The sequence below is a fragment of the Trachypithecus francoisi genome, unplaced genomic scaffold (genome assembly GCF_009764315.1).
Source record: "Trachypithecus francoisi isolate TF-2019V2 unplaced genomic scaffold, Tfra_2.0 Lachesis_group12, whole genome shotgun sequence".
In the NCBI taxonomy this organism is placed as follows: Eukaryota; Metazoa; Chordata; class Mammalia; order Primates; family Cercopithecidae; genus Trachypithecus; species Trachypithecus francoisi.
The window spans coordinates 5,033,944-5,043,986 of record NW_022681457.1 but is presented as its reverse complement, the minus strand read 5'-3'; the positions used below and the strand labels follow the sequence as shown (position 1 = coordinate 5,043,986).

At 56.4% G+C, this 10,043-nt stretch overlaps 1 protein-coding gene across 2 annotated transcripts; it reads left to right on the top strand.

Moving 5' to 3' along the window:
* Positions 1 to 2,001: 2,001 nt before the first annotated feature.
* RRAS (RAS related) lies at positions 2,002 to 7,122 on the top strand. 2 transcript variants are annotated; one of them, XM_033224078.1, is made up of 6 exons: positions 2,007 to 2,231; positions 5,290 to 5,377; positions 5,493 to 5,595; positions 5,690 to 5,798; positions 6,562 to 6,680; positions 6,754 to 7,122. In XM_033224078.1, exons 1-6 carry the CDS (start codon positions 2,079 to 2,081, stop codon positions 6,836 to 6,838), a joined length of 657 nt encoding a protein of 218 aa, XP_033079969.1. In that variant the 5' UTR covers positions 2,007 to 2,078; the 3' UTR covers positions 6,839 to 7,122. The 2 variants fall into 2 exon arrangements, with proteins under 2 accessions (XP_033079970.1, XP_033079969.1); XM_033224079.1 differs by lacking the exon at positions 5,493 to 5,595 and having other exon boundaries at positions 2,002 to 2,231.
* Positions 7,123 to 10,043: the final 2,921 nt, after the last annotated feature.

Sequence of the window (10,043 nt, the reverse complement as noted above, 5' to 3'; positions counted from 1 at the left end):
GTCAGCAAAGGAGGAGAGAGGCGGAGCTAAAGCGCCGCCGAGCTTGCCGGGATTTCAAGTACCGAGCACGGCGCCGTGAAGGCCGCCGGAAACGCAACCGGACTCGGTTTCCCAGAAGCCAATGGGACACATGGGGCGGGGTCCGCGCGATGCACGCCGGGAGGCGTAGTCCGCGCACCGCCTCTGTCGCGCGGGGACAGCTAGTGGGGTGAGAGGTGAAGTGGGCGGGGCCGCGGTAGCCCGCGATGACGCCCCACAGTGCCCTGCGCGCGCGCGGAAAGGGTGGCGGAACAGGAGGTGACGTAAAAGGCACTAAACAGAATAGATGCAAGGGAATTGTAGTTCGGCGGAGTGAGCACGACTTGCTGGATGTTGCCCTACCCACATTCTGGGGCTCTCAGAATCCAGATCCTCTAGGTCCCCCTAAATTTAGAACCAGACGGGATGCAGTGGCGCACACCGTAGTCCCACTCGGGAGACTGAGGCGGAAGGATCGCTTCAGCCTAGAAGTTGGAGGCCAGCCTGGGCAACATAAGGAGGCCCCGTCTCTAAAAAATAAAAATAGGCCGGGCGCGGTGGCTCACGCCTGTAATCCCAGCACTTTGGGAGGCCGAGGCAGGTGGATCACCTGAGGTCAGGAGTTCAAGACCAGCCTGACCAACACGGTGAAACCCAGTCTCTACTAAAAATACAAAAATTAGCCGGGCGTGGTGGCTAACGCCTGTAATCCCAGCTACTCGGGAGGCTGAGGTAGGAGAATCGCTTGAACCCAGGAGGCGGAGGTTGCAATGAGCCGAGATTGCGCCATTGCACTCCAGCATGGGCTACAAGAAGGAAACTCCGCTCAAAAATAAATAAATAAAAATAAACTTAGAACCTAGAAGCCCGACCCCATAGCCGCCTCATTCAGTACAGAGAAGTCTGAATTCCCAATCCTCTCACTCAGAGCAGAGTCCAGACTCCTATTTCCCTTTTCCCTTGGACTCAGGAGTCTGATTCTTCCTTCCTCAGACCCAAGAGTAGGTCTCCCAGGCTAGTCCTGGTCTCAAGCTCTCACATACGAATTCGGGTCCCCCCAACCCAGTGGCCTCACTCAGACCCAGAATCCTGGGTCCCCAGCCTCTCCAACCCCTGGACCTAAGAGTCCAGGTCCTCAGCTCCCTCCTTTACCGAACTGAAGACCCCAGACGCCTTCCTCCCTGACACCCTCCTCCCCAGGACCCAGGAGTCCACATCTCCAGCCCATTTTCTCCTAGGGACCCAGGAGTCTGGGCCCTCGGCTTCCTCCTCCTTCAAGACCCAGAAATCCTGGCCCCAGGCTCTTCATGACCCAGGCATCCCAATTTGGGCGAGCTGGCTCATGGATTAGGAATGCAGTGATCTCACGGCCCCTCCCTGCCCCGTTACCCCGCTGTCCCCCTCTAGGGCCCCACTCTCCTCCCAGTCTGTCTTCCGCTTGGCTGGGACAGCGGGAACCGGAAGCCTGGGTCCCTTAGCAGGCGGAGACTGTAGACTCTAACCCAGACGCCCGGGTCGAAAGCTTGGCTAAGATCCCAGGAGGGAGGTGGAGCTTCTCCTCAAAACCTGCTGCTGCTTCGGAGCGCCCTATATACGGCCGCGCGCGCGAGTCGACGAGCCCCGCCTACCATACTAAGGCCTCAGAGACCATGCCCCAAACAGCAGTGTCACAGGGGTCCTTATTTGCATAACCCCTCCCCTGGCGAGCCTCCCGCCCCGTCTGCTGAAAGAATAAATTTATATTAGCATAGCCACGCCCACAGACCGCCCTCCCGCTGAGAGCGCGTGGCTCCGCTCAGGGCGAGCACAGGTCTTCATTAGCATAGCCCCGCCTCATTCGGAATTCCCCTTCGCAGCGAATCCCGTTCCCTTTCCCTTATTAACATAGCTCCTCCCTTTCTTTGGCCCGTCCTCCTCCTTAAGTGTGCCGAGACGCGAGCCTTCCTCGCCAGAGCTCATGATTATGCAGTAGCCTCATTAGCGTAGCCCGCCCCCGCCCCCCCCGGGTCCCGCCCGGCTCCCCCGCAGGCGGTAGCGAAGGCAGCAGCAGCGGTGGCGACATGAGCAGCGGGGCGGCGTCCGGGACAGGGCGGGGGCGGCCCCGGGGCGGGGGACCTGGGCCCGGGGACCCCCTGCCCAGCGAGACACACAAGCTGGTGGTCGTGGGCGGCGGCGGCGTGGGCAAGAGCGCGCTGACCATCCAGTTCATCCAGGTAGTGGGCCCTCACCCGGGAGGGTGTCCCCGGGACCCAGAACTGAGCCCTTGGGGGGATCCCCGAGACCCCTTTTCCCCCTTGACCCGTCACTGAGACCCTCCTATAAGGCCCTCTAATCTTAAAAGATCCCCACAGATTGTAACCTAAACTCTTGGAGAGCCTCCATCCCCTGCACGGGGGAGCCTTCCTTCTGCACTCGCATCCTGAGACCCACCATTCCCTCCCCCAGTGCCCCAGACCCCGCTTACCTGCTGACCTGGCTTTGAGCACCTCCTGGGAGCATGCTAAATATAGAACACTCACCCCATTCGGACCCTAAGCACTCCCAGGCCCCCCCACCACGCCCTCGGTGCCACCTTCCACCACCCTGAGCCCTATCTCCCCCAAATCCCAGTCTCCAACTTCCCCGCTAAGCCATTGAGAACCTTCCTGGGAGAACGCCAGTGCCCAACACCTTTGAGATTCTCCCACATTCTGTTTTTTTTTTTTTTTTGAGACGGAGTCTCGCTCTGTCCCCCAGGCTGGAGTGCAGTGGCACGATCTTGGCTCACTACAACCTCTGCCTCCTGGGTTCAAGCAATTCTCCTGCCTCAGCCTCCCGAGTAGCTGGAACTACAGGTGCATGCCACCACGCCTGGCTAATTTTTGTATTTTTTAGTAGGGACAGGGTTTCACCATATTAGCCAGACTGGTCTCGCACTCCTGACCTCGTGATCGGCCTGCCTTGGCCTCCCAAAGTGCTAGGATTACTGGCGTGAGCTACCTTGCCCGTCCCCACGTTCGATTCTTAGCCCCTTCCATGTCCGCCCCCAGAACCTAGAAATTCTACATAGACCCTGGCCCTGAGACTCTTCTGGGACTACCCAGCCCTAAGACAGTCCTGCTTTCCAACCCGAGATTTAAAAAGAGATCCTGCCCCTTGGCCATTCCAGAAATCTCCCAAGACCCCAAGTCCTGACAATCCCCCATTCCTCAAGACCCAAACCTCCACTCTCCCACCCCACCCCCAAGGAAAACCAGCCCCTCCTCCATCCCGTGCTTTCTCCACTGCAACTCCCTGAGCCCCTCTCAGAAACCCTGGATAGCTCTCAAATAATCTCCAAAGAAGAAGCCCCCAGATTCTTGGCACCCCCAGAAAGACCTACTCCTTGGGAGTTTCTCTGACCCCATAAATGAACTCAGTGTTTCTAAGACTGTATATACTATAACCTCCCAAAACCCCTGCGCCACCTCGGGGCTGGCCCCCAGTTCTCAGCCCTGAGCTTCTCACGCTGTGCTCTGAGGTCCCGCCCCTAACTACCCCCAGAGCCACAATCCCTCCCAGGGCCTGGTCCTTATAGCCTCCCTCCAGGACAAGCCCTCACCAAGCACCCCTGTAACTGACAGATGCAGTATTCAGACCCCTAGCCTCCAAATCACCCCTTCTTTCCTGAAACTCCACCCCTACCCAGGAAACCTCCTCCCCATTCCTGAGGGAGGTCCTCCCTGCTTCAAAGAAATCCTAGAAAAGTGTCTCCGCCTGAGATGCTACTGCAGAGGCCCTGGGGCCCCAGGACACCTCCACCCCACCCCCACCAAAAGACCCCAGCAAGGGCCTGCCTGGGAGGGAGCCCTTCTTGTGTAGAGAAAGGCCCCAGCCCTGGGCCCCTTGCACCCAGAGGCAGTCCCAGAGCTGGCCTAAGGCCTGGCTGGCAGCGGGCAGGACCCAGGCAGGAAGGGAGGGGCCGGGGCCCGAGGGTGGGGCAGCCTCTCCGCAGCCGGATTGGAACCGGGACCTTCCCCTGGGAGGAGACGCTGGAGGCCGCCTGAGCAGGAGGAGGGGACGGGGGAGAAGGAAGAAGAGAGGGAGGAGGCAGAAGAGGAGGGAGAGATATAAACAGGCAGTCTGGACAATAACGCCTCCGATAACCGATACATTCAATATTTAACAGAGATTTGCTCTGAATCTCGCCGGTGCCGGATGGAGTGTAGTGCTGTTCTTAGCCTCCTTTTTCAAATGAAGAAACTGAGGAACTGAGGCTCAGAGAGGGGAAGTGATTTGTTCAGTGTCACACAGCTAGGATGTAATCATGATGTGGGACATGTACCTTATATCAGAAAGAGAGGACCAGGAGTGACTCAGAGAGAAGAAGACTGGTGGGAGGCAGGGAAAGGGGGGGCAGGGGAGTAGCTACCCAAAGAGAAGGGGACAGAGACCCAGAGAGAGGGAAATAGAGACTCAGACACAGGGGACAGAGACCCAGAGAAAAGGGGGCAGAGACCCAGAAACAGGGACAGACATTTAGAGAGAGAGAAGGACAGGGCAGGGCACGGTGGCTCATGCCAGTAATCCCAGCATTTTGGGAGGCCCAGGAGGGCGGATCACCTGAGGTCAGGAGTTCGAGACCAGCCTGACCAACACATCTCTACTATAAATACAAAATGAGCCGGGCATGATGGCGCACGCCTGTAATCCCAGCTACTTGGCAGGCTGAGGCAGGAGAATCGCTTGAACCCGGGAGGGGGAGGTTGCAGTGAGCTGAGATTGTGCCATTGCACTCCAGCCTGGGCAACAAGAGCGAAACTCTATCTCAAAAAAAAAAAAAAAAAAAAAAAAGGCCGGACGCGGTGGCTCACGCCTGTAATCCCAGGACTTTGGGAGGCCGAGGCAGGTGGATCACAAGGTCAGCAGATCGAGACCATCCTGGCCAACACAGTGAAACCCCATGTCTACTCAAAAATAGAAAAAATTAGCTGGGCGTGGTGGCATGTGCCTGTGGTCCCAGCTACTCAGGAGGCTGAGGAAGGAGAATGGTGTGAACCCAGGAGGCAGAGCTTGCAGTGAGCCGAGATCGCACCACTGCACTCCAGCCTGGGCGACAGAGCGAGACTCAGTCGAGAAAAAAGACTCAGAGAGACAGAGCGAACAGAGACCCAGAGAAAGGGGGCAGAGACCCAGCAATGGGGACAGACATTTAGAGAGAGAGGGACAGAGACTGAGAGAGGCATCCCAGGGGCAGGGCTTCGTCCTGTCTGCCAGGGCACTGCAATAACTATCCTCTCCCCATCCTGCCAGTCCTACTTCGTGTCTGACTACGACCCCACTATTGAGGACTCCTACACGAAGATCTGCAGTGTGGATGGCATCCCGGCCCGGCTGGACAGTGAGGGCGGCGGGGATGGATAATGGATGGGGGTGGTGCCAGCGGGGGCTGAGGGCTCTTGGGGGGGACGGGGGGAGCCTGGTCCCCACAATGGCCCCTCTCCCTGTCTCTGCAGTCCTGGACACTGCGGGCCAGGAGGAGTTCGGGGCCATGAGAGAGCAGTACATGCGTGCCGGCCACGGCTTCCTGCTGGTGTTTGCCATTAATGACCGGCAGAGGTGACGGGTTGCCGGTGGCGGAGCAGTGGGTGGGTGTGGGGAGGACCTGGGCTCCGCAGCTGGCTAGATCTCATGCCTCTGGCTTCACTCGCAGTTTCAACGAGGTGGGCAAGCTCTTCACGCAGATTCTCCGGGTCAAGGACCGTGACGACTTCCCCGTCGTGTTGGTCGGGAACAAGGCAGATCTGGAGGCACAGCGCCAGGTTCGGGACACCCCTCTTTGTGGGGACCCCATCTCAGCCTGGGAGGCTCTTTTCAGCACACCTGTCCCCCATCAGCATCCTCCTCTGTTCCTGCAGTCCTGCAACTGCCACTGTCACACAGCTCACCTAGATGGGTTACCCCCAAACCGGACCTTCGGGGTCCCCAGCATCACCGAGCAGAGGGCCTAGCACGCAGGTGTCCTCAGGAGAGGCTGCAGGATGGAACAAAGGACATTCACCCCATCCGCCAGCTCTCTTTGCCCCTTCCTCGTGTTCCTCCCTTCCAGCCAACCTCCCACCAGCCCCAGCACCTCCCCTGCTCATGGCCAGCCCCCTCCATGGCTTCCCAGTTCCTCCCCAGGTGCCAGATGCCCCGCACAGCTGCGCCCCTCCTTTCCCTGCTCCCAACACTTCCCCACCACGATTTCCACACATAACTCCTCCATTTGGCGAAGGTTTTGGGGATTTCCAGCCTCTGGGGCTCTGCTGGCCTCTGCCGGGAACACCCTGACTTCCCGGCCTGCCCACTCCTGGTGATCTAAGGCACAGCAGGGCAAGTGTCCACGAAGCCCGCCCCCATACCTCACTTAGAGGACACCAAGCCCCTGCGGCATCTCCCTCCATAATCTCTCAGGAGCTCTTCCTCTTTGAGTTCTCACAGTGGGTCACCTCTCCTAGAGTATCCAGCCTGCCTGTCTGTCTCTCCAGCCGCGGTCACCCTGAGTGCAGGGACCTGACTCCTCCGTGTCCCCCGCACCCCCAGGTCCCCCGATCAGAAGCATCTGCCTTCGGCGCCTCCCACCACGTGGCCTACTTTGAGGCCTCGGCCAAACTGCGTCTCAACGTGGATGAGGCTTTTGAGCAGCTGGTGCGGGCTGTCCGGTGAGCCGAGGCCCCCTCCCATCGTCCTTGTCCCCAGCACTTCCACTCCAACCTCACTGGCCTTTTCCCACAGGAAATACCAGGAACAAGAGCTCCCACCCAGCCCTCCCAGTGCCCCCAGGAAGAAGGGCGGGGGCTGCCCCTGCGTCCTCCTGTAGCCCAGGCAAGAGAGAAGCAACCAGCACAAGCTCTCGGGACCAGCTGCCTTCACACCTTGCTGTGTGACCTGAGGCCCTCACTGAGCCTCAGTTTCCTCATCTGGGTCTCCCAGGACACATCACATGCCCACCCTTACTTCCTGGCCTCTTCTGGGCTACTGCCACTGTGTGCCTTCTGCCAACACCTCCTGTCCCCACCTAAGCCTGGTGGGGGTGAGGGGCTCCGGGTCACTGCTGTATATAACTCCCATCCCCCAGAATAATAAACGTCACTGCCAACGTCAGGAGGTGCTTTCTAAAAAGGTAATGAGGGTTGGGCACTGTGGCTCACTCCTGTAATCGCAGCACTTTGGGAGGCCGATGCGGGAGGATCGCTTGAGTCCAGGACTTTTCGACCAGCCTGGGCAGCATAGCAAGACCACCTCTTGAAAAAAAAGGGAGGGGGAATGAACTCTGGGAAGGTGAATGAATTCAGGGCGCACATGTTCTAAAGCCTCCCTCCACCTAGAACCCTCAGATCTAGAACCTATTGCTTGAGGAGGAGCAGAAGAATTTAAAAAGCAGAACCAAGTGCCTGGAGCCCCACTTTCCCTTCAACAGGGTGAATCTACCCTTTTCTGTTTGTTTTTGTTTTTGTTTTTATTTTTTTCTAGCCTGTGGCCAGGCTAGAGTGCAGTGGCGCAATCTCAGCTCACTGCAACGTCCGCCTCCTGGGTTCAAACGATTCTCCTGCTTCAGCCTCCTGAGTAGCTGGGACTACAAGTGCATGCCATCACTCCCAGCTAAATATTTTTGTATTTTTAGTAGAGGTGGGGTTTTACCGTGTTAGCCAGGATGGTCTCAATCTCTTGACCTGATAAGTATTTTCTTGGGATAAACTTTGAACATCTGTTGAAGGAATTTTTTTTCCTAGAAAGTTATAGAATGTTGGCCGGGCGCGGTGGCTCAAGCCTGTAATCCCAGCACTTTGGGAGGCTGAGACGGGCGGATCACAAGGTCAGGAGTTCGAGACCATCCTGGCTAACATGGTGAAACCCCGTCTCTACTAAAAAATACAAAAAAAGCTAGCCGGGCGAGGTGGCTGGCGCCTGTAGTCCCAGCTACTCGGGAGGCTGAGGCAGGAGAATGGCGTAAACCCGGGAGGCGGAGCTTGCCGTGAGCTGAGATCCGGCCACTGCGCTCCAGCTTGGGCGACAGAGCGAGACTCCGTCTCAAAAAAAAAAAAAAAAAAAAAAAAAAAAAGAAAGTTATAGAATGTGCTCTTCAATATGGTAGGTAGAAGCTACATGTGGCTATCTAAATTAAAATCAAGTAAAATTTGGCTGGTTGCAGTGGGTTATGCCTGTAATCCCAGCATTTTGGGAGGCCGAGGAGGGCGGATCGCTTGATCTCAGGAGTTCGAGACCAGCCTGGGCAACAAAGTGAGACCCCTCTCGCTACCAAAAATACAAAAATTAGCTGGGTGTGGTGGCACGTGCCTGTAGTCCCAGCTACTCAGGAGGCTGAGGTAGGTGGATCGCTTGAGCCTGGGAGACAAAAATTGCAGTGAGCCAAGGTGACGCCACTGCACTCCAGCTTGGGCGACAGAAAGGCTATCTCAAAAAAACAAATAATACGGCCAGGTGCGGTGGCTCACGCCTGCAATCCCAGCACTTTGGGAAGTTGAGGCGGATGGATCACAAGGTCAGGAGATCGAGACCACCCTGTCTAACACGGTGAAACCCCATCTCTACTAAAAATACAAAAACTTAGCCGGTCATGGCAGCATGCGCCTACAGTCCCAGCTATGGCATGAACCGGGGAGGCGGAGCTTGCAGCGAGCCGAGATCGGACCACTGCCCTCCAGCCTGGGCGACAGAGCGAGACTCTGTCTCAAAATAAATAAATAAATAAATAAATAAATAAATAAATAAAAAAAAAGCCAGGCACGGTGGCTCACGCCTGTAATCCCAGCACTTTGGGAGGCCGAGGCGGGTGGATCACCTGAGATTGGGAGTTCAAGCCCAGCCTGACCAACATGGTGAAAACCCGTCTCTACTAAAAATACAAAAATTAGCTGGGTGCGGTGGTGGGTGCCTGTAATCCCAGCTACTCAGGATGCCGAGACAGGAGAATAGCTTGAACCTGGGAGGCAGAGGTTGCAGTGAGCCAAGATCGTGCCATTGCACTCTAGCCTGGGCAACAGAGCAAAACTCTGTCTCAAAAAAAAAAAAAAATTGTTAATAAAACTTAATTCCTTAGTCAAATCAACATTTCAAGACCTCAGTTGTCACACATGGCTAGTGGCTTTTTTTTTTTTTTTTTTTTGAGACGGAGTCTCGCTCTGTCACCCAGGCTGGAGTGCAGTGGCCGGATCTCAGCTCACTGCAAGCTCTGCCTCCCGGGTTCACGCCATTCTCCTGCCTCAGCCTCAGGCGCCCGCCACCTCGCCCGGCTAGTTTTTTGTATTTTTAGTAGAGATGGGGTTTCACCGTGTTAGCCCGGATGGTCTTGATCTCCTGACCTCGTGATCCGCCTGTCTTGGCCTCCCAAAGTGCTGGGATTACAGGCTTGAGCCACCGCGCCCGGCCGGCTTTTTTTTTTTTTTTTTTGAGACAGAGTCTCACTCTGTCACCCAGGCTGGAGTGCAGTAGCAGGATTTCCACTCACTGCAACCTCTGTTTCCTGGGCTCAAGCCATTCTCCTGCCTCAGCCTCCTGAGTACCTGGGACTACAGGCGCATGCCACCATGCCTGGATAATTTTTGTGTTTTTGGTAGAGACAGGGTTTCACCACATTAGCCAGACTAGTCTGGAACTCCTGGGCTCAAGTAATCTGCCCGCCTTGGCCTCCCAAAGTGCTGGGATTACAGGCGTGAGCCACCGCACCCGGCCTCTAGTGGCTATCTTAATAGATAGGGCAAATAGACAACATTCCTATCATTGCTGAGTGGGTTATTGCATAGTGCTTTCTAGAACGTTCCAATAGAACGTTCTAGGACATTGGAAACAGGCAGCAACTCAGCTGGGTGTGGTAGCTCACGCTTGTAAGCCCAGTATTTTGGGAGACCGAAGCGGGTGGATCACTTGAGGCCAGGAGTTTGAGACCAGCCTGGGCAAGAGCTATGCCCTGTCTACAAAAATAAAAAGAGACAGGAAGCAACTGCTACAAACCCTGCCTGTCCCACTCTCACCTTCAATGTATATCGAGAAGGGACAGGTGGGTG